General features: G+C 41.7%; 1 protein-coding gene across 2 annotated transcripts in view; it reads left to right on the top strand.

Annotated features, from left to right (window-relative positions):
* Positions 1-5,490: 5,490 nt before the first annotated feature.
* The window catches only part of PHACTR1 (phosphatase and actin regulator 1), a 517,458-nt gene continuing 498,104 nt past the window's right edge, over positions 5,491-24,844 (top strand). Inside the window, exon 1 of one of the 2 annotated variants that reach the window (XM_040984149.1) lies at positions 5,491-5,638. In XM_040984149.1, coding sequence (XP_040840083.1) covers positions 5,536-5,638 — 103 coding nt within the window. In that variant the 5' untranslated portion in view covers positions 5,491-5,535. The remainder of the gene's footprint in view (positions 5,639-24,844) is intronic. The other variant, XM_040984148.1, reaches the window with a different exon arrangement.

Below are 24,844 nucleotides of genomic sequence, written 5' to 3' on the forward strand. Positions count from 1 at the left end.
AGAAGAGTCTGATGGCATCTAGGCTCTTGCTCTTCCCTCATTGGACCAGCATTTCCAAAAACTCTTGATGGAGGGAAAGCATAGGGAGCCAAAGTGTTCGTTGTGCTGGACGGGGGCCTCCGTGGCACTGTGCTGGCTGTTCCTCCCACACCAGGACTGTCACCAGCATGGTTTCAAGAGCACAGGGATGTGCCATTTGCTTTTGGAGTTCTCTTGCTACGTAAGGATGAACCGAGGGGGAAAGCCTTGGGATGGAGTTCAAGGTACCATTCAGGGGAAGACAGCTTCAGGCCCAGGTCCTGACTGAGCTCATGCATGCTTTATGTGGCTGAATACCCAGCAGGTTAGATGGAAGAAACCCCTAAACTGGGACTTGGAGCTGAAATGGAGTAGCATGGGGCTCCTACTCCCTGGGAGGCTACTTTATCCTCCAGCCTCCTTCTCAACCCCCATGTCATCCTTTGCCTGTCCAAGTATCATCAAACTTCCTCACTCAGAGGGACGAGGAATTCACTCACTCAACATTGAAAATAACTGATGACAGCTTAAAGTGTGTCCTTACCTTGGGAGATTTCAACATGAATAATGCCTTAGATACAACATGTTGACTTTAACTTCTACTATTCAGTGCCTAGTTTTAATGAGTCAGGAAAAGGAGAACTTTCTTATGAGTAAAAGATTAGGAGATGAAAGAGCGCCTTGCCAAGTCTGGAGGAATGACTGTTACTGAAATATACTTGTATTGAGGTCTGCTCTTCACAAAAACGAAAAAATAAAAAAACTATTACTTCCTGTTAGTTTAGGAAGCTTAACATTTTACCCAAGTTTTTCAATCTAGGTAACACCTTTAAAAGTCCAAGCTATGATCAGACTTTAAGAGAACTTCTAAGATGGTGTTTTAAAATTAAAGCTAGGGCCAAGTATTTGGTGTAAACGTTAAGTCCCCTGTACCCCATATTGAAGTGCCTGGCTCCAGCTACTAAATGCACTTGCTGCCCTTAGAAGATGTGTACTCAGTTTCTAAGCTTTAGCTTCAGCCCAGCCCTGGATGTCACAGGCATCTGGGGAAGCAGTTGATTGAAGGACTCTCTCATTCTCCAAGAAATGCTCTTTTTCCCAGCCTTTTGGGAAAGAGAAACTGCCCAAAAGATCCCACATAGGCAGAAGGTAGAGTTTCATGCAGTGTAACACAGACGTAAAACATGGCCTTGTCAGTGAACTCGCTCCAACTTAAAATCGCAAAGAATAAGAAACAGATCAAATCCAGACTCACTCCAATTTGAGCTAATCTAATGGCACCTGAAGAGTCATTTATCTGCTTACAAACCATCTGACTTTTCATTCCTAGAATGTTTTCCCCGACTTCACCCAATGAAACAAAGGAACACAGTCCAAAGACAAATCAACTGAAGCTGATTCGTTTTGCTTATCTCTAGCTAGTACGATGAATATGCCTCTATTTTGAATGAACTGAATCCTTCTTTGCATGTAGAACATTCACTCAGACCCTTTTATCAACAAGCTGAAAGCAGAAAAGTCTATGCTATCTCATGTATTTTTAAGAGTCTACATTTATTTCATCCTTACAGTTCTTCATTATAGAATGCCATCATTGTTAAAGATATGACTATATCATGGAATCATAAAAGTCTGTTTTATTTTTAGTCACTGACAAAGTTACCTTAGCACTGTCTGAATTGCACTGATTTTCTAAAAAGAAGTTGCCGGGGTCTGTGCTACAGTATAGCAGGTTAAGCTGCTGTATTCAATGCTGGCATCCATTATGGGCACTGGTTTGTGCCCCAGCTGCTCCTAACTTGTCTAGGAAAGCAGCAGACAATGGCTCAAAAATGTGGTCCCCACCACCCACATGGGAGACCTGGATGAAGCTCCTGGTGTCTGACTTCCACCTGGCTCGGCACTGGTCATTGCAGCCACTCGGGGAATGAACAAGCAAATGGAAGACCTCTGTGTGTGTGCTCCCCTCTCCCCTTCTGCAACCTTGACTTTCAAATAAATAAATCTTTTTAAAAAATAAAAATAATTTCCTTACATATATATTTCTATATCTAATCTACACCTATGTGCCTCCAATCACTTTGATTTAGACTTCAATAATTAGTAAAATCAAGTCTCTTTTTCCAAATGTATAATCCTCCTCTACTCAAATACACTTCCTTAAATTGAAGTTCTCCCCCTTTTTTCTCTTAAATCATGGCCCTTTTATATTATTTGTTCATCTTACAAGGTATTTTAATTTTCCTTTTTTTTTTCCCTCCCTCAATCCTATAAAAATGACTGACTTCAAAATCCATTCCCTAACCCCAGGAATCAACTCTATTTTTCAAATTTCTCATTTAGCATTGCATTTAATGCATATTCATTTGCACTCAACTAAATGTTGAATGTTTGTCAGTAGCAGTAGACTTGTAACTTCTCTCTTCCTCTCTCTCTCTCTCCCTCGTTCTCTCTCTCTCTCACCTATGAGTCATTCCAATTTCAGTACAATCACAAAAGAGGGTTCAAAACCTGTCGCCCACACCTTACTGCATGTGAAAGCAATCAAAAGACAGCTTTCTCCTCTTGGAAATGTCAAGTGCTCCACATATCTCCATTGGGGGCTGAATAGAAATGTAACCGCAAAGGAAGTGAAGTCCTTGGGTCCAAGCAGAGCTTTGTTGAGCTCAAGCTCACTCTTGCATAAGGGCATACCAAGGTTTGGTTTCAGCTCCTTTCCTCAAGCTCAGCTATCTGTAGCACGGGGCTGGTGTCTGATTTGTTTGCACTGAGTGAGAAAGCCCACAAGGCAAACAGATCTGTGCAGATTTGTCTAAAGGGCAGGCAGCCGAGCTGAGCATACGGGGGAGGGTTGTAGCTCTGCTTTCCTGACAATCTAACGTGCTGCACAGCACACCTTACTAACTGCCTCTTCTGGCTTGTCCGCAAGGGATGTAAGAGGGATGCGGCGGGCCCACAATAGGGTCTGTGTCTTTACTAGGGTTTGGTAGCGAGGATGTGAAACCAGAGCAAACTCAAGTACCTAACCAAAGTTACTCTTTGTTGTAGGGATTTTTGTTTGGTTCTTTTATTTGACTCAGAGAAACGCATTTAGAAAATTCAGTCTGATCGGGGCTGGAGATTAGAACAAGCAATCAGAGGCAGGCGAAGAAAGGAAGGCCAGAGAAGAGGGAGGGAGGGAAATCAAATGTGCCCTCTGGAGTTCCTTCCAGCAAACAGCTGACAATTATAATTACCCACCTTGTTCTGCAGCTCAGAATAAAAGTGGTGTTGCACCAAGCCCTGCCGGAGCAGCCTTCATGATTACAAAGTACTCTACACCTTGGAAAGCCGAGGAGACATAAGAATAATTTTAAATGCAAATTAAATTGAGGGGGTAGCAGAGAAGAGCACATGAAAGACAGTAAAACAAAACCTTTCCATTTTCTTAAATTAGCAATCTAATGTGTTCTAAAGAGCAGCTCCACTCGGATCTCTTCTCTGCATTTCATCACGGTACAAAATGGGCAAATCCATCAGCTGCCTCCGCTCCGTGTTCTTGAATTGAGATTGAAGGGGAAATCAGAAGCTGCTCATTTGAGCTGTGGGCTCCGCGGCAGCACACGGCTTCCTGTTCAGCTCTCGGGAGTCCTGTTGAAAGGGGCCAACAAGTGCCGGTGAGTAGCTCCGAACTTCAAGCTCTCTTTTGGGCATCTTGGGGAATACGATTCCTTTACTGAGAGGGGAAAATTGCTCCCAGAGAGCTGTATGATTCTCCATCTTTCCAAACCTGGGCAATTTCAGGCAGCTTTAGAAGCTGCTCCAGTGACTGATTTGCAGAAGCAAGGGGTTATTTTCAGCCTAGATGCGGTGACTGTTGTGTGTATTAATTATAGCAGGGGATGTTGAACGTATGCCAGTTCAAACGGCCTCCCCACGTCTCGCTCCAATCCCTGTTATCCCTGGGCATTAGGGTAAGGACTGGTGATCTCCTGCCCCCGACACACAACAACAACAACAACTGCAACAACATCTAGACCTTTTGGCTGTCATATTAATTGTTACCCCTTTAATATCTTATTCTGCTCTAATTGCAAATCAAATCCGCAGTTGGGATTATAAAAAAAAAAATCTGACTAAAACATGAATGTGTCTTGTAATCACGAGGGTGCTTGGCGTATATAAGGTACCATGAGTGAGGAACGGTCAGGCATGATCATAATATGTAGCTTCTCATATATACATATATATATATATATTTTTTTTTTGCCAAAGTTTTACAAGGCAAGCTGGTGATTTTCTTCCTTTACAGGGGAGGGTGAGAGAGGCTAAGGCTGGCGTCACCTTGTGTTGCTAAGGTAACGTGCTCTGGCCATTTCATCTGATAAAGAAGTCCAGTGGACGGAATGCATTATTCATCGCTGATCTAATCAAACCATCAAAATTGTTGACTTTCACCGGGAGTACTGAGTGACATCAAGGATACTGGCTGAAACTGCTTTTGTTTTGCTGCTGACACTCTTTGGCGAATATATAGATTTTTGCAGTAAGTATAATTTCCTGTTGGAGTACCTTTGGGTGTTTTTTAAAGTTTCCTCTTACAGGACCTGTTTTGTTAAAATGCGTACTGTTGGAGACTAATTAGATTAGCCTCCTGAGCTTGGTTTGAATGGTTTTGTCTTGTGAATTTTTTCCAAATATGCATCTTGCAGAAATAGAATTACTGCCCTTATGCAAGCAACAGGGACTGGTTTAAAGCGAAGGTGGAAGAACCCCAGTGGCTTACCATTCTGGGGTTGAAGTATATTTGTTTACAGGCAGGCAAACACATGATAATGTTATGGGTCTCATCGCAAAGCTGCAATAAATGTCCCGGTTCTGTAAAAACACAGTTCCCTCTCTGAAACAGCGTGTGTCAGGTCCCGGCAGGTGATGGTTTTGGTAGCACTTTATGCAATGTGCTGGAGGGGCTCACTGAAAAGGAAGGAATTCAAAGCATTGCTCCAGCAGATGTTTCTGTGTGTGTCACACCAGACAGCTGCCAGTACAGGTTCCAAATCCTGGGTTATTCTCCCTCAGAGCGGCGAGCGCGAAAGTCCCTGAAATAATTTTGAGAAGGACAGTCAGAACGACTGAGGCTTTCCAATGCCACTTCTCAGACAGACTTTTTAAAAACTGATAGCATGTGAATTTAGCAGTGTTCCCCCCACCCCCCCAGTTACAGCAAGGAAAAACTGGTATGTTATCTCCCTTTACTGGATATTGCTTTTTCTGAGTGGAATATATTACTTTTAATGAATGTTGCCTAAATGTGTTGTCGCCTACAATAATTTGGGGAGGGGGTAGCTTTATAGTTAGAAACGTCAGTCAAATTGTGAGATGCTGTAATTGGATATTAGATATTCTTACTCAAAAAAAAAAGGTGAAGGGCATATATATGCTTTATATTTAACAGTCTAAAATACTGTGACTTTTTCCCCCTCTTTAGCGGCATCCAAGTGAACATTTTCTCACAAAGCTGTGTTTGGAGTCTCAAGGATGGATTATCCCAAAATGGATTATTTTCTGGATGTCGAGTCTGCTCATAGACTCTTGGATGTTGAATCAGCTCAGAGATTCTTCTACAGTCAAGGAGCTCAAGGTAAATCAAAAAACAAAAATTTTTTTAAATGTGGAAATTCCCGTCATCTACATGTTTTGTATTAATAGTACAGTGTAGGCTGTCCCAGTTTAAGCTCTGCTCCAGGAGTTCAACACTTGCTGTTTCTAAATTCAAAATCTCTACCAAACTGGAATGGAGAGGGGCATCTAATGGAATAAGTCAATCTACACTTCTTGGATTTGGAGAAAGAGCAAACCAAATAGTGTAGCCACCTTTCATCAGAAACGCCCTTGAATGCTGTGTCTAAAGAGATTTAGGAATATCCTTGACGTGTCCTGGAAGAGGTCAAGTTCACAGCAGCTGCACTTGGAGTCTTAAGACACCCTAACCTAGCTGATGAGATGTGGCTGGGTTAGGATCCCTGCCATCTGATGGTGCTTCTGTAGCTGCCTTGTCCATTTGCAGTGACCTTGGACAATAACCGTGCAGTGTGAGATGGTGGGCAAGGCGGCTGATGTAGGCATTTCTATTCAAGCTATCCCAGGCCTCGGTTAGCTTGCGCTTCTGTTTAGAATGTCATTTTTTTTTTTTAATCACGTTAAAGAAAGAAGTTTTCTGGGCTTCCTGGCCAGCAGGAGATTTCTTTCTCGTTTTTACCAATGTGCTGTTTTCCATGGCATATGGAAAGTGTTGAAAGCCATCGCAGGATGAGCTTGTCCCAAGATGTGCTCGGGAGGAGACCCCTGTTCCCACCTTTAAACACCAAAGTGCCTGAATTCCTGAAAGTTGCAGATCTGAGAGGCAAATGCAAATGTCTGTATGGTATTGGCAGCTTTCCTAGCTAGGAGGTGATAGGCCCTTCACATCGGACATTTTAACACCCAGCCTTGACTTCTCCGGGTGATCTTCTGGACTGGTTTTAAGTTGAATTGAAGCCAATTTCTCATGGCAACCTTGAAGGCTTGCAAGCTTCCTCCTTCTCTGTTTCTGCTTTCCAGATCAGGACCCATCTTCTTAGAAGAGTTGGAAATTGTCCAGTTTTTTTTTTTTTAATTTTTATTTTTGGTAGGGGTGGGGGGTCACTAATGGATTCATCAGCAGAGCTGAAATTGCTAAGAAAGGAACAGCCAATTCTCATTTTTCTGGGTGTAGGGAGTCAATTTTGTTTCTCATAGCCACGTAAAAAGACAAGAAAATATTCCTGAAGAAAGAATAGGGGAGATCTTGGGCAGCGCCTCCAGCCTCTTCTGGAACTATGAGTGAGAAGATGCTAGAAATAGATTCAGAAAGCAGGCAGAAACGGAACAGGGGAGAAGGCCAGACTCCCTCCCCAGCAGCAGCCCTGAGTTTGCACATAGCTCACGTCTGGCCCATTCCACTAGGAAGGAGGAATCGTGTCCTCTGGTGGGGTGAGCCACCTCAGTGGCACAGCTGTTAGCAGCTGGCAGCAGCGAATGACAGGGAATGTAGAGGACCCCTTGGCCTTGCATCAGGAACGACGCCAACCTTGAAGAAGGTTGTGGGCTCTGGGCTTTAAAGGAAGGAAAGCAAGCAGGATGTGGGAGTCTCCAAGGATTCAAGGCAGCCTGGTGGTTGAAAACAGATGGAGCTGGGGTGGAGTGGTCAGAATCGTCACCTTCCGTGACTGTGGTTTAGACGCCAGAGCTGGAAAGACTAGAAAATGCAGGGGAGGTGGCAGCACAAGCTACTGCTGCTCCTCGGAGTCACGTTCACTTTGTGATCATCAGAATGACGTTCCAATCAAGGAATTCTGTATTTGAAGGAAGGGTGGAATTGCCCAAGAGATGATACAGATCATGTCTAAAAATCCTTTGGATCCCTCAATCAGAAACTCAGGATTAAGACCTCAGAGTCAGCACTTTATACAACAGTGGCAGCCATGGCTACTTGGCTGGCACAGCCATCTAGGGACCCACATTCAAGACCTCTTCTACCACCCTGGAACTGGCACACTTACTATCCTTGTCATTAAAGATAGCCCTGTGCAAAATGGAGACAGTACTGGTGCCTAGCTCGTCAGTTGTTAAGAGCACCAATGGCGTAAGTGTCTTTTGTCTACTGCATCAGACACATTAGATGACAGCAAATGAGTACCACAAACATCCCTGGCAGAAGGCCATCCCTCTGCTATCTGAGATTTTGTAGGGAAGCCACTGTCTTGCAAACAAGAAACTCGGCTTCATAGGAACCTAACCTATTTCCAACCAAAAACAATGCATAAATACATGTGTACGCATATAAAGAGACTGCATAAATGTACAAACACAATGTATCTTGTCCCACAAAAACCCAACTCAGAGTAAAACTAAAAATTCTGAAAGCTTGCCTTGATGCCATCCCCATCCTTCTTGTCCTTCATCTCAGATTACAGGTGAGAGGACCTCTGCTTCTGGCAGCTTGGACCTATCACCCAGGGCTTCCTCCTTTCTGGAGCTCTCCTTCCATGATGAATGTAGCTTGTCACTGCATCACACAGGCTCCTTAACCTTTACCAAAGACCAAAATCTTAGCTATGACAAAGGGCCCCAAGTAAGCGAGTAAAGGCATGAGTGTCACAGCCTGCAGCCTTGCATTTTCAAACCAATGCTCACATTCTAGAGTGAATGGGTATAATCTGTATCTAATCAAATGCAAGACTTTGAGGACTGGGGAAAGGAGGACAGCACGGCAGTCAGTTGTTGAGAAAAACACTGGGGGGAAAAAGAGTCTTCTACTGTGCTGAATCTCACTATACATGAGCTGTCTTCCCAGGCAGGCCAGCCCAGAAGCAGGGGGCTGTGAGGATGGCCAAATAGCCCCAGAAGCTCCAAAGATGAGTGAATTCAAATTACAAAGTGTAATTTCAAGTGTGGTATGGAGTTACCTGGAACATGGATGACCTAAGATGTGACTGACTGAATTGCTGTGTTTATTGCTTGTTTGAATTATCCATTCTCACTGTCATGCAGATATTCCTATACACTGACTGGACATTCTTTTGAGGTATAAATATTTTCAAAGTGGAAAGCAAGAAATCTTGAGTGTCTCTCTTTCATTTCTCAAAACTGTTACTGCATCCATTTTTACAAAGGGAGCGTCATCAAAAAGCTCGTGGGAAGCTCATGTTATAAAAGCATGGGGAATGGATTTAAAAACTTATTTGCACCAAAATAAATAAATCTTTTAGCTCCACTTATTACAAGATGTTTAAAGTGCCTTTTTATCAATTTATCTATCTATTAAACTCATTAAGTTCCAGGGAAAGAGCATATGTTAAATAAGGCATAAAATATTAATCCAAAGTTGTTGAGAGTAGCCAAAGCTTGCCTCTAGGTAGAGATGTGTTAGCTGATTAACAAAGGAGAAAAAAAAAATCTGTCATAGGCTCAGCTCCAACCATTGTGACCATCTGCAGAGTGAACCAGCAGCCAGAAAATCATTCTCTCTCTCTTTCTCTCTGTAAGTCTGCCATACCAATAAAAATAAATAACTGTTTAAAAATATTTGACTTGGTTATTTACTACAATGTCAGAGTTACAGAGTGAAAGAAGAAGGGAAAGATAGATCTTCCAGTTGTTGCTTCAGTACCCAACTGCCACAATGGCCAAGACGGGCCTGATGAAAGCCAGGAAGTTCATACAGGTCTCCCTCGTGGGTGCAGGCACCCAAATACTTGGGTACTCCTTGGCTGCTTTCCCAGGCCATTAGCAGGGAACTGTTCAGAAGTGCAGCAACTGAGAAAAGAACCTGCATCCCTATGGGATGCTGACAGGATAAACAGTCGCTGTGCCCATTACCACAGCTTTAAATTCTGTAATTCTGTAGGCAACAATTAAGAGGGGAGGCAAGTCCTATTATAAAATCACAAAATTAGTGTCGTGGCACTTTCAGGTTGAAATGGGCATTCTGGCTCAGTGGTTCTCTCTGGTCGCCTGTGAGGCCCAGACAGAGGCCCTCATGATCAGTTTTCAACAAGCTCCTACATTATTCTCATCAACACCAAAGGCTGAAAACCACTACTGAGAGTCCTCAGCCACCTGATCCTTAGACTGTGGCCCCAGACCAGCAGCACCGAGCATCACCTGGGACCTTGTGAGACATGCCAACCCTCAGGTTCCAAGCCCAGACCTACCAACGCCAGAACCTGCCTGGAACCAAGATTTCTGGGTAACATAAAAGTCTAAGGAATAACAAGTGAATGGTGCACACTGCAGACTGAAAGAACCCTTAGCAAGAGAGTGGGCAGTGGGACTCCTTTGTCCCAAGTACTTCAGATAGGCAAGTATGGCTGAAAACTGGCCCTGTATTTAATTTCGAAGGAGGTTTAATACATCCAGAAGCTAGTTGTCTGAATATTTTTTTTTTATTTCTTTCTATCCCTTTCAATGGATCCAAACTATTTGGAAAGTTACACATTGCTTTGAAGAAAAAGGGAGCCTGTCACAGGCTGTTGGTCCTTGAAAGAAACTTTGACACATGGGAATTACCAGTCTTGAAGATTAGAAAACTGAAGGTTGGCAGGGTAAAGAATCATAAAAAGAATTATGCCTTCAGAGAGAGGTAAACATGAAAATTGAATTTAAGTGTGTCAGATCCAAAGCCAGGGCAATTTTGTCAAAATCCCTCATGTAGAAATAGCCACTCCTAGCCAGGTCAATGCAATTAATCCTGCAGGTTACTGAAAGGAAGATTTCTGTCTGAGTGGTGATGTTGAAGTCCAGAGTGGTTGTTCCTTATGCCTTAATCACACAGCTTCTAAGAAGATGGAGACTAAACTTGGATCTCAGCATGCCACATGCATGCCCTTTCCACACTCTGGATTTCTTTGCTCTAAGGCCATCAATATCCCAAGACTTTCGAATTACCTTCTACAGGGAAACTACATTAAAAGGCAGTCAATTGTCTTGAGTCACCAGGCAATCAAATTTATGATTCTGTTCACCATTTTTCCCTCTTTTATCGTCTTAAATAACTCCCCAGCATTAGGAACAGGCACTGTAGTCCTTGTAGCTTGTCACCAGGCAGCCTTTCTGTCACTTGCATTGTCTTTCTCAACAAAGGAAATGCCATTTTTGACGTCTGATGAGTATCACGGGGAGCAGCTAAGAGTCTCTGCAGGTTGTTTTAGGGAACACAGAAAAATTCATTGACACCCCCTCCTTCAAACATCCTCCCTGTTCCCCTCCCACCTCCACCCTTTGCCCACCTTGTGAAATCTGTCAGAACAGCTGTCAGAGTCTTCAGCATTGGACTCCCACCTCTGATGCATCTTAGCCCTGTCCCCAAGGGTCAGTGACGTTTGAAAGCACTCAGTTGCAAATTACTAACAACCATTACCGACACAGAGTGTTAAGTGCATTTTCTACCCTCCTGTATACATAACACGAGGCCCAATCCCAAAGTCTTTGCTCACCTTTTCCTGACCCTTTAGTCTTGCTGTTCTGTTCACCTCTGCGTCATAGCCATTTTCACATTGCATAAAGGTCATCAGGAACCTCATGGGAAAAATATGTATTGTGAATAAGCAAATTCACTAACCGATTTTTGCACCAAAATGAACTTACCCTATTAATTCAACTTGACATGAACTTTTGGAAGTCTCCTTGATTTTCATATTATATCTCTATGGCATACTTTTTCTAAAGACTTATGTATTTGTTTTAATTTAGGGGCACAGAGGGGGAAGGGGCAAGATCAACCTTCCATCCTCTAGTTCACGTGCCAGTTGTCTTCCTTCTCCGTGCCTTTATGCCATGGCCTTTTGCATGGCCCTTGTGGGGACTTGTTAGTTTGCTTTTCCGCAGAAGGACTAAGGCAGAAACAATGACTCTGAGGCCTCTCACTCCCCATTCAGCACATGATTGCCAGTAGGACTGGGACACCCTGCACCAGCTTCTGCCTGTGTAGGGATGTCCTACGTTTCTACTCTTTGCTTTTCCAATTATTTACATGACATCATGCTGTCTTCCAAACTCCTGCCTCTAAAAGTGGCTTCCAATGACAATTGTTCAGAAGAGTGCCCAGTCTTGCTGTTGTAACAGTTAAGCCACCAGCCTTGGCAAACACGAAAGCTTTTCTTGGTTTCTAGTTTCCTTCTCTGGAACTCTAGCCAGGAAGCAGCGTGCTGTGCTGTACTCTTGATGACAAGCTACCAAGCCTACCCCTTAACCTCCCACATGCTCCACTGGAGACCATTAATTGCTCGTACCCTGAATCTTGAAACCTGTATTTAAGGCAGGGAACATTATGTTTGGAAAGGAGGAAGGTAGATCAAGAGAAAAATTCTTGTGGCAATAGGTAGCCTGCCAATTTCAAAGACATGGAGATGACCGTGAAATCTAGCCCTGTGCTTCTGAAGGTGCCCTGGGAGCAGGACAACCATCTGGTCACAAAACACTCTTGGTATCTGTAGTTCACCTATGCATAAGTCTTCCATGGCTCTCTGTGTCTTTGCCCCCAACCAGCAGTTGCTTTTGCCATGCACTGAAGTACAGGCTTCATATGTAATGCAGGATGTGAGGAAGAGAGGGCAAAGGGAAAAATGACATGAAAATGCAATGACATCATTTCAATGCATGAATTACTCCCACTGTCACATGAGAGAATGAGTTATATATGTGCCCATCTTCACCCAGTAATTAGCCATGACCGATTAGTGTAAATAATTCACAGGTGTTTGAATGGCATACACACTTGTCATCTGCTGAAGCAAACCCATTTTTTTTTCAAGGAATGTTCAGTACTATCCTTTGTGCCTGTGCTAGAAGAGGCAGGGACAGGGGGCCTAGCAGATCAACCCCAGCGTGTGACCAATACATTTTTAATGTTTACAAGAATTTCTCAGCAAGCAGCTAAATACACACACGGATGCAAAACCACTGAATGAGTGCTGACGCTAAACTGAACAGGAAGACTAGACACGAACCCAGAGACCATATGCAAGGTGCATCTTTTTGCAAATATAAAAGCAAAAAAGAAAGAGTGGTGTTTAAACTTCTAACAAAAGAAAATGGAGAGTAAAAAAAAAATTGGAAATATTTAAATTTGTTTGCATTTACTTCCTGTCCATTCCAAATACATTTGAAATTTTGCAATATTATTGTCAAGGCATATACAAAATTGAGGATATGAATGTAAAACAAAGTTGCCTGCTCTATGGGACTAGTTCTGTGGTAAAGCTAGTTAGGGTGCCGCCTGCATTGCCTGCAACTTCTCTCTCTCTCTCTTTCTCTCTCTGTCTTTCTGTCACTGACTTTCAAATGACTAAATAAATCTCTGAAAGTAATTTCCTGTACTAGCTGAAGGATGTCAGGGTTGTTTTAGGATCTGGAATTTAGAGTGTAACAGCTCTGAAACCAAGCTACAAGACACTTCAAAAAGTTCATGGAAAATATAATTAAATGTCTATTTCAGGACATTTTTTGAAACTCATGAATTGTTTTTTTCACGATATCTATTTTCCATGAACTTTGTGCTCCATTTCCAATTTCCAGCTGCTGACTTTAGGTAAATTGTTTAACTTTTCTTGGCTTTTCCCATTTCAATGCAAATGAAAGTCACAGAGGTTCTTTCTCCAAATAGAACTTTCAAGGATTAAATGAAAAGAGTTTTCATAAGCTACGGTACAATATGTGAGTTTCAGGTAATACCTTTTGTAGTAGTAATGTGTTGGATTACATTTTAGAAAACTACAGGAAAAATCAGCAATTTAAAAATTTTAAATGTATATGCCAACACGTTCCTCTATACAGCTCTACCACTGATAGCCAGCCTCTACTGAATTCTTATGCATCTGTAACAACCTAGTTTGTCAGACATGGGAGATTTTCCAAATTGGCATCCAAGATGAGAGATGACAATTCACTTGCGTTTGAGTTAGACTTCAGGAAGAGAAAAAAGAATATTCTGGGCAGTGTGAAATGGCATGTGATGAGGCATGAACATATGTGGTGTTTGAATTAGGGGGACTGCAATATTGCAAGAGTTGGTATTTGGACTTGTGGTGAGTAGTCGTACTACCAAAAAAATCTAACTAAGAGGAGGGTTGTTGTCAGATTTGCTCTTTAAAAGATCATAAAGATACGGGATAGGGCAGGCTGGGGAGAAGCCCCAGCAGGAAGGAGAACCAAGAAGAGGCTACTCTAATCAAGAAGGGAACAGAGAGCTGACAGAGTGAATTCAGGCGGGAGATGACAGAGCATGCTATGGCACAGAGATTTAACCACCTGCCACACATGCGCTCCAATACTGGAGTGCTGGTTCAAGTCCTGGCTACTCCACTTCCATTCTACATCCCTGCTGTTGGACCCAGGGAAGTAGCACACATGCCCAAGAGTTTGGGCCCATACAGTAAATAGGACGAACTCTCAGCTCCTTGATGAGGCGTGGCTCTACCTTGGCCCTTGTAGTCATTTGGGAACTGAACCAGTGGGTGGAAAATATCTCCTTCCGCCCCCCTCTGTTTCTTGAACTCTGTGTTTCAAATTAATAAGAAATCATGGAAAATGAGTGTTATACAGAAACCTCACATGGATTTCAAGGATTTTTTGGCACCAAAAGAAATGTCTTTAATCTTCCTTTCCCTGAACTTCAGAAAGGCCCATTGCAGTGGTTCTGATGGCTGCCCGCTTTTGTGGTGATAGCATTAGTAAACACAAAGTGAGAAGGGGACTTCAAAAGACCTGGAGGATCCACTGGCACTGCTGGAGGGTTGATAAAGCCATTCACAGAGAGAGGGGATGCAGACAGAGAATAAAGTTTAAGAGAAGATTATATTTAAAATGTCTTGGATATGGACCCCAGGGAACATCCAAATTCATGACCACCTATATGAGGTACGTTTAACCAACATAAAGCTTGATGGTGGAGATCTAGGAAAATCCTCCAAAATACTCCATACATTTAGCTAATTCCTAAAATCATGTCTATATACACATTTGTTTATGAATATGAGGTTCCACTGGGCCTCCAGTTTCCTTTTTATACTTTTTGGAGCATTCAGATTTTTTTCTTTCTTAAAGGAAACTTTACCTAAATTAAACATTTTTCCTAGGCCTGGTGCAATGACTCAGTGGTTAAATCCTCACCTTGCAGGCTCCTGGCTCTTGACTTTGAGTCAGCTCAACTCTGCCATTTGTAGCCACTTGGGGAGTGAACCAGCCGATGGAAGATCTTTCTGTCTCTCCATGTCTCTGAATCTGCCTTGCCCATAAAAAACAAATAATTTTTTAAAGTTTTTCTTGTTATTGCAGTATTTTATTCCTAGGAATAACACTTAAAATTAATAGTCTACTTGAAATATTTATGAGAATCAAATGTTTGCAGTCAGTGAGATTATTTCAAATTCCAATTCATGTTCTCAGAAGAAGCAACGTTCTGAGTTAGCTTTTACTAAGTTCCTATGAAGAAAATGCATTTTTAAAATCTAATGGAGCTCAGTCACTTTGTAGAGCTTCAGAGCTTGTCACTGAACATTACAAGGAAAGGCAACCTAAGGGAGTCACCTCTCGTTAAAAATAAGTCTGACTTTTCTGTCGAGTTATGCCATAAGAGCTTTTTTTGTTCCATTTAGTTAATTATGTGCTCTGTGTAATTTAATTTTATAGATGACAAGCAGAAGAGAAACTAGTTGACAGTCGAATTTTCTCCTTGTGTTCGAAAATGAAGGCCATTTTCCAAATATCGGAATGTACAACTGATGGGTGCGTGAGCCCCGTGCTCAGCCCTAGCTAAATAATCTGAATATTGAACTTGCACGAGGAAATGAGACTGACAGCAGGACTCACTATGTGCAAAGGGCTTTACATTCATAGTCTCTTCTGAGTCTCCCAGGGTAAATTTGGGAAGTAACTGTTATCTTGATTCTACAGATGAAGTCCCATGGTCTATTGCTTTACTACCTTCTCAGTGTCACAAAAGTATTATAATGGAGCCAGAACAATAACCTTGAACTTTTTGATTCTTTTCAATTCTTCTCATAGTATCGTACCATTCCTATGTCATGTAGGCAGGTTTGCCGTACCAGCAAAGGCATGTATAAGCAGACAAGTGAATGCATCTCTACCCATTCGAAAACAGTGCCTCAATGGTGTGAGACACAGTTGTGGCGATGGAGTCACTTTACGTAATTCTGCTGTTAGTTCAACTTCTTCAAAGGATGGTTTGCTTGTCCTCCCTCAGGAAACTATTACAGAGGGATTGTGGAAACTCTATCCCTTAGACTGAATTGAAGCAAATGTGATGTGCTTATAACGTCTAAGGGTCAGACAACAGGAACGTCTATGAAGTCCCCATGGGGATTTTTTGCCATACTCACAGTTTGTTTTCCCTCTTACTGCTGGTGTCACAATGATGATTATAGAATAGTTAGAAAATACCACCAATAAAGCAAGGCAAATCTTCTAGAATAGGTACACTTTACAATCTGCCGAATATTCCTGCTGAATTTTTATAGACATGAGCACACGTAACCATTTTGAACATCAAAATCAAATTTCTCAGATTTCTTCACTTTAATATAGTTGGATAGAGAAAATTCAATGATTTTTTTTTTCTTTTACCCCAAGCAGTGACTCTGCCAGTTGGATTGCTGTCCTGGAATCGGCTCTGCCATCGTTTACTAGACAGACTTTCTAATACTCCATTATTTGATCACTATCATTGGTCCATCTGTAGACCAACAGAGTGCAAATAAGATGTCTACACACTGTACGAGATGAGTCTACCCACGAAGACAAACAGGAACATTCCTATCTCCCCAGCCCTAGCAACAACCGCAATAGGCCTTAATAGCTATGATAGAATGATGCAGGTTTTTTATTAGATGTCACACACAGCTGCCTATGTTTTTCTAAGATTCCACTTAGCTGTGTAATCATTACATTATAAGAATCAAGCTTAGCACAGAAGGGACTGCCTTCAATGGGCTTGTTCTACAGATGCTGAGACCGAGGCTCCAAGAAGAAAGAAAAAGCGAATATTGCTCATGAAGCACCTAACATGTCCCAGAAGTTATGCATATTTATTTGCCTCAAAATCACAAGTGCATGAATTAAATAGTTCTGTACTTTACAAGACATAAAGTCTCAGAGGATCCAGATAGCCTGACATCAAAGCCTGGAGCCAGGACTCAAATCTGAGTTATTCTGTCTTCATCCTCATTTCTGCCCTGGAACATCCTGCCTCTCTGGAAGGAGGTGGCTTAGCTGAACCTGACAGTCAGCAGAGCAGCTGCTTACAGCCTAATGTCTGTGTATCTATCCCTGCTGTTTTATACTTAGGGTTTGGTTGAAATTCAAGACCACAGCCTTTACCTTCTAAAGTTGTCTTGCAAGGGAACAATTTGCTACATAAAGATTTGTCAAGGTTTTTTTTACATTAAATATATGAATTACAAATACTTAAACCTTTATGTCTTAAATTGCTACATGAATTTCAGCATCTATCTTGAAATCCAGCCATGTGAAAAATGCAAAGTTAAATAAGATCTAATTGACTATTAAATATTAAACTGTATTGGAAAAGTGAATTGTATGTCTTAATCAGGCTTGTGCAGCATTTACTTAATAGAAACCCTGGGTTTATGTTCAACTCAATTCAACAGACAAAGCTTTGGGACACATTTTCCTTTTCAGCATCTAGTGTGTTTTAACAGCCAGCCCCCAGCCACCCTGCACAGTATCTACTTTAAGAAACTGGGAAGAAAGGAAGCAATGAACATTTGTTGCCCGCCTACCATTTCTCAGGCTCTGTGCTAGGTGTTTTACATTTCTTATATAATGTTTTATCCTCCCAGGGCCCCATGAGAGAATTCATTTTACCTCATGTAAGGAAACCGAAGCTTTGAGAATTCACTGACTTTTTAAATGAGATCTTAGAATTATAGATCTTGGAATGATGCCAAGGTTTAATTACGCAGTCCCAGTCTTACTTGGAACTGGCAGGTCATAATGGGTTTTTTCTTTTTGAAATTTCATTCTTATTTATTTTTATTTTTTTTAAATCATCTTACATAGTTGATTAGGGTACAAAGGGTAAAGGGCAGGAAAGTGGGTGAGACCATTGTTTCCACACTAATGTCATTTTTGCTCCCTGCTTCTGGGGTCAGGGGAGAAACAAAGGGAGAAGCCCCACCCAGCCTCCCACCCATCCCAGGTCCCCGATGTGAGGCATGCTCCAAGGGGCCTGCTCAAGCAGTTTTGATAGTTCAACAGTTCTGAATTGCTGCCAATCTCACCATCCCAATCACAATGAAATTTATTCAGAATCCACTGGCTGACATAGTCTCTTCATGGTTGGGGTTCTGAGATCAGCAGTTCAGTTGGAGGGATCTCCCAAGAAACTTTGTCTGAGATGATCCCAGACCTGATTCTCGGGTGTGCTTGCCAGTACAGGGTCTGTCACAGTCTGTCGCCCCAATCAGCTTATGCACATGCTGGTCATTGCAATTGCTGGGTCAGTTCTGTTTCCAGCCCTGTCATCCACTTGAACCAATGGGTGTTGTAGTCCAGCTCGATCCTACTCACTTCATACTAGGTCCTCACATAAACCAGTGGGAGCTGCAGCCTAGTTGAGACTCCTCATAACCCCCACCAGGTCTGCTCCCTGCCCTGGTTCCCGTGCTTGCCACTATGTACCACAGACTAGTACAGTCTGTCCCACATCCCACTCAGCTCTCATACATGTCAATGGACATTGAAGCCCAGTTCAACCCAACCAAGCCTACTATCCAGCCCACACACATACTGGCGGGTGCCTTTCTGTCAAGCCACCCCAGCCCCTGTCCTGGTTTTTGTGCTCTCCAGTGGGAGTGGTAACCCAAGAGGAAGGTGCCCACTATCTCCTTACTAGGCCTCTCCCACTCCTTGATTATGCACTCTCTAGGTGGTTCTGGAGTTTAACTTGACAGATTTAGCCCCGGTGCCAGCCTCTGCCATCTGATGATGTGGCAAAGCCCAACCAACCCTCACCCACTCTAGTTTGTGTTTGCACCAGTAGGAACAATTAGCCCAGCCTGGCTTTTCCCTGATCTAGCTCACATGAGACCACAGGTGTTGTAGCCCTGCCTGGTCTGGTCTGCCCCCATCCCAACTCATGCTCTCCAGTGGGAATGGTGTCCAGCAGGGGAGCCCACATTCTCCATGCTGGCTTTACCCTCTCCCTCCCTGGTTCCTACTAGTGCTGTTTGGGTGCTGTGACCACATCTGGTACAGCTCACCTCACCTTGGCATTCCTTAATGTGCACTGGTTTTTGTCACAACCGAACCTGGCCTGACTCGCACTCTATTCTGGCGCTCAGATTCGCCAGCGGATGATGTGAACTAGCTCAGCCTTGTCTGCCCCTGACCTATGCCAAATGTATGAGGGTAGGTATCTTCCTCTGGCCTGATCTGGGTTGCTCCCTATTGTGGTTCTTGCACTCACCTGCAGGGACTGTGTCCTGACAGATGAGTTTCCCAAGCTCCTCCATCAGAACCTCTCCCTATGTCAGATCATGCGCTTTAAGAATTCACTGACTTCTTAAATGAGATTTTAGAATTATGGAGTCTTGGAATGATGCCAAGGTTTAATTATGCAGTCCCAGTCTTACTTGGAACTGGCAAGCCATAATGGTTTTAATATAATGAAAGCTTCTCTGGAATTTCCTTTGCCAGAAACTTCATACAGATTGTATGAAATGGTCGTAGGTGTAGGCACAATGTCAGTCCCATCTTATAGCTTCATGCACAAGAGGTAAGTATTTGCCTGGATCCATGCAGTTATTAAATATAAAACTTATGTACAAACTTAGGAGGCTAAACTCAGTACCTGTGTTGTTAGCTATTACTTCCTGTTGTCCAGGAGGAAACTATTAGCCATACTATTTTAGTTACATATTAATACAGATAGAAATTACAGAATCTGAGAATATGTGCAGAGATAAAGCAAAAAACAATATTTGTGTAGTGATGTGAGAGTGGTAACCAAAACATTCCTTCCATGAAGGAGGCCGCCACTTATTTTTTGCTCACATCTCTTTTGACGCACAACTTGTGAATTGTTCCATGAAAGTGGTTAAGATATGGCTTTTCTGATAAACTGTAAGCACCTAAGCCTTTGTGAGGGAAAGCTTAGTCTCTTGAGAACCCTTGGGTACAACATATCTATGACCCCATAGCCAATTACTCCAAAACCTAGTGTTTAAATCCCTGAATTGTCTAACCTCGTGTGTGAATCAGGAATAAGTGTCTTTGTTGCATGGTTCTGGTTCAGAACTTAAAATGACAGTGAGCATGTGGATCTGAAAACCTGGCGGGATTCCCAAGTAGTTCATGCGCATAGCACGTAACAGGAGGTTGAGTCCTTGCTAATGAACCTGTCTGTAGCTTTCTTCTTTATCCTCATAAAACTGCAGCTAACTACCAAAGCAAAGGACTGAAAGAGAAAGCAATGCAGGAGTCCTATTTTATATCACTCCCTTAGTGGTTCACCATCACACTTACCTATACTGTGGTCACAGAGACCAACCCTGACTCCTATGGAAGAAGGCTTCCCAAAGGCATGAACACCAAGATTTGGGGATGAATGGGAGTGATTTCAGAACCTGGATACCACCGCACACATCTTCACAAAAGTTGGAAATTTTCAAAACACACAGAGAACATGATTTATACATTTGAACAGATGTTGTTAATTAGCAGTGATGGCATCATCAAGTGATATTTAAATTGGGTAATACATTGCAAGGACAAATATGTGGGCCTTCTACAAAATAGATCACTCTGCCACTATTAGAATTGTTACTGAACAATCTTGCATCCGTCTCTGCCCAGCATCAATTCAAACAATACTGGGTATACATGCCTCACCAAACAGAGAGAATTCACAAGTATGCCTGCCTTGTTGTAAGAGAGAGGGCTGTCTGAAGACCGAGTAATGGAAGCCACCTCCTTGGAGTTACGGATGCATCAGTTATAGGGCTTACAACCCCATAATTAGATTCACATAATTTGTGACATGAAGGGTGTACTCCCCAAAATTGTGCAACACAGAAAAACTAAATTGGGGCTAGTAGGAACATTGTGTAGCTGGAATCCTGGGTAGCAATGGTAACAAGATGGCAGCCGCCCCCCTCTTCCTTATGGATCCCTTCAAAATTAGCCAAATATAAGAAAGAACTAATGCCAACACCGTACAGTCAACAGCTTCTCCTTCAAAGGCAGATCCAAGTACAGACAACGGATACAAGCCAGTAACAATTCCCCAGATTTCTATTTTCTAGCAATATATGCATGTGATATGCTCAAAGAAGGAAAAAAAACCTCTAGGATCTACACACTAAATTTAGTTGTAATTAAAAGTCCAAAAACATTCTGGGGTTTGTTTTTCTTCAGTCTATTTAGGACATTCAAGTTATCATTGTAAGTTGGTTGGATATTATAGCTAGTGATATCCATCCTGATTTACATCTATACTTTCCACATGAACAACTTTCAATATTCTCTTTGTAACTATGGACATTATATGGGATTTAATTTTGAAGTAAAAAAGCCGCTAGGCTTCTATCTCTTGTTAGATATGCAAATGGAAAACCATATTTTCATTTGTATAGTCCAGCTTCTTAGTCTGTTTATAATACACCAAAATCAAGTTTTAACGAAGCTTAAAAAGCTTACTATACATCTGGCATAATTTTACCCTTAATATAAGTCTTGTATTGGTGTGGAAACCTACATCTGTGGAAACACTTGAAAAAATAATCTTTCCCCAAACTGTCTTAAATAAGAATAAATCGTTTTAGTACTAACCTTTTAAATTTGATTGATTACAATTTAAAGGAGATGGAAAAGTTGTGAAAAACCAGTTTACAATGAAAGCTTACATACTTTCTGCTGGAGTCACCATTAATGACATTTTACTGAATTTTCTTGCTCTGTTTTCTATATACATATCTAAGTTTTAAACTGTATTATAAGCTTCATATACATGTATCTAATATATATCATATACATATTATATACATGATTTTTACACATGTATATATTAATACATTCTATCATGCGCCTTGATTCCTAACCCCTTAGTGCAGATTTCCTATGGGTGGGGATCCTTGCTACAATAAGCACAACACATCTAACAACCATAGTAAATCCAACAAATCTAATAAAAATCTCAGCTTCTTTTACTTGATAAGTTGATTCTAAGCTGAATATGACAAATCAAAGAAAGAAGCATAGCCTGCAGACCCTTGATACATTAGACTAAACTTTGAAGTTACAATGAAAGATATCAAGATAAATATGTAAACTGCAAAAACTGTAAGAAGAGACTGTGTTTACCTTTCCCATCAAAGTCCATGAGAATTGGGGTTGAATTTTGCGTATTGCGTGAGGTGGTGTTCAAGGCTTGTCTTCTCCCACCAGGAAGACGGGCAAGTGACTAGCAAAACCCATTGAAAAGCCTATTCTTTCTCTTCGGTGCTACAATGGGACTCCTGCTGCAGTCCAGTGTCTCCACGTATGGGCATGTTTTTAGATTCTTCATTCTTATTCGTTGGTTTATTTATCTCCTTTTGTCTTTGTATCCTACACTCTTGTAATAAGTTTTGATTGATAACATCTATAAGTGCTCCTATGCATTCTGTAATCATGTTAAAAAATAATGACGATTTGACATTTTGATTGCAGTTGTACTGAATCCACAGGTCAGCTGGAAGAGCCTGGTGGCCTAACAATATTATGTCTTTCATAATATTGAATGAAATGAATAAAATTATTGTATTTTTAAAAATTATTTAGATCTAGATTTCTTGCAGCAGTTTTATTATTTTTCATAAACTCACATAGAAAATCTTTCTTGGTTTTTCATAAAAAGCCTCACTCATCTTTTCTTAAATTTATTCTTTGGCACCTGATAATTTTTTTTTAATGAAGATGTATTTACTGATTTGAAAGGCAAAGTAACAGAAAGAAAGAGAGGGAGAGATCTTTCATTCATTGATTCACTCCCCCAAATGGCTGCAAAGGGTCTGAACTGGGCCCATCCAAAGCTGGAAGTTCAGACTCCCCATCCAGATCTGCACGTGGGTGACAGGGCTCATGTATGTGGGTCAACCACTGCTGACCTCCAAGACACTTTAGAAGGGAGCTGGATGGGAAAGGGAGCAGATAGAACTGGAACCTGAGTCCCAGTACGGGATGCTGATGTCAGAAGTAGCAGCTTAACCCACCACCATACAAGGCCAGTCCCCTGTTTTTGATAGTTTTGACACTGTTATAACTGTTATTTGAAAATTTAAACTTTTAATTTTGCTGACATTTAGAAGGAAAAGTGAGCTTTGTATTGATTTATTCCAGTGACATTTTTATATAAATAGCCTAGGCATACAGTCATAATATGACTAATAATGTTCTTGTTTTCAAACCATTTCGTTATTCTAATGTTTTTTTTACTTGCAATGTTGCCTACTAAACTCTGCAGGATCATATTGAGTAGAAGTAGTGAAAGTTGATGAGATTTATAAACCTTTTGGAAATCTAGGTGCACAGGTCTCATCCCTCCCCTTCTGATACAGTAGGTTCAAGTTTGGGGTGGTTCTGAGGTCTGAGCATTTTCGAAACACACTTTAGATCATATAGTTAAAGGTTAAGGTTTGCTTATCAGTAATTTTCCTTTTTGAAACAAGGAATTATTTATTTGAAAGACAGTATTCCAGAGCAGTATCAGCAGAGATCTTCCATCCACTGGCTCACCCTCCAAATGGCTAAAGCCAAGACATTGGAATGTCATCTTACTCTCCCGTGGGAGCGGCAGGAACCCAAGTCATTGGGGCCTCTTTTACTGCTTTACCGGGCGCATTGATAAGGAGCTGGATCAAAAGCAGAGCAGCCAGGACTTGAGCTAGAGCTCACGGGGTGATGTCAGCATCACAGGACAATTTAACGTATTGCACCACAATTCTGGCTCCAGAAGAATTTTCTTAGTGCAGATTTATTGTTACATCCTTTTTTCTATCTCCTTCCTCTTCCCACCTCTATCCTCTTCCATGATAGTGACCAATGAATAGAATGTTAGTTTTAAGCATCCTATTGGGTCACTTGTTTTTCTTCAATACGTATCATGTTAACACATCAACTGCAGGGCAGTAATTATTAGCATATTGGCTGGCAGGATACATATCTGTAGCTACGATGCCAAGTAAGATACCTGCATCTCATACCGGAGTGCGTGTGTTTGAGTCCCACATGTGCTGCCAGTTCCATAATCCTCTTGATGCACCTGCTGGGAGACAGCAGATGACGGCTCAATTACTTGGCTCCCTGTCTCCTGCATAGAATACCTGATTTGCACTCTTAGCTCCCAGGTTTAGCCTCAGCCGGGTCCTGGCCATCATGAGCACTGGAGGAATAAATTAGTAGATTAAAGCTTATTGTGCCCGTTTCTCCAATAAAGAAATAAAAACTTTTGAAGTATCTGTCTCCCAGGTCAGCAGTCATTTTCAAAGAGAGATAATCTTGAGGGGATGAGTTCACAATTGAATGCAATATTTTCTACAGTGGACATCCATATCTATACATACAATCACAGTAGAGCAATTGCCACATGCTAGAGACAGTCTAGGGTTAAAGAAAATAGATTTTAGAGGTATAGAGTTACATAAAATAGACTTGAATCGCATGAAGTAAATCACTCGGGGCAAGCTTGTGCCTTCCTAAATAGGACAATTTACAAACCAAATAATAATAATAATAATAAATAAACAAATAAAAATAAACCAAAAAAACCCAACGTATTTACTTATATTTAGAGCAAAAGTATGCATGGGCATTGGTGAAAAGCAGCGGAGATACAAGAATAGCTGTAAATAAATGTAACCATTCTAGCTATGGAGACCTTGAAAATCACTCTCAGTTGAGGCGACTGAGACTCATACTGCCAGTGTTTTGAACTGTCTCCTGACACTTAGTGATGGAACCATTGCGTGGGAGCTGTGCCCACCATCACTGGTTCCCGTGCCAGGACACCTTTCTGACCTCACCCCATGAGATATTTCTTAAAGGGTCATGAATGTGAAGGGGGATATTGGAAAAGCATAGAATCTGTAATGGAACTGTTAGAACTAAAGAAAGGCAACGTGAAAAGGATATTGGGAAAATTAGATGAAGAACTAGAAAGCAAATTAGGGAAGCTAAAACATGAAAGGTAGTCATCAGAAGTGCAAAGAAGGTGAAAGAATTTAAGAACATGAAGAGGTAGGGTTTTATGCTC

Source organism: Ochotona curzoniae, unplaced genomic scaffold (genome assembly GCF_017591425.1).
Source record: "Ochotona curzoniae isolate NIBS_2020 unplaced genomic scaffold, NIBS_Ocur_1.0 contig_4064, whole genome shotgun sequence".
Taxonomy (NCBI): Eukaryota; Metazoa; Chordata; class Mammalia; order Lagomorpha; family Ochotonidae; genus Ochotona; species Ochotona curzoniae.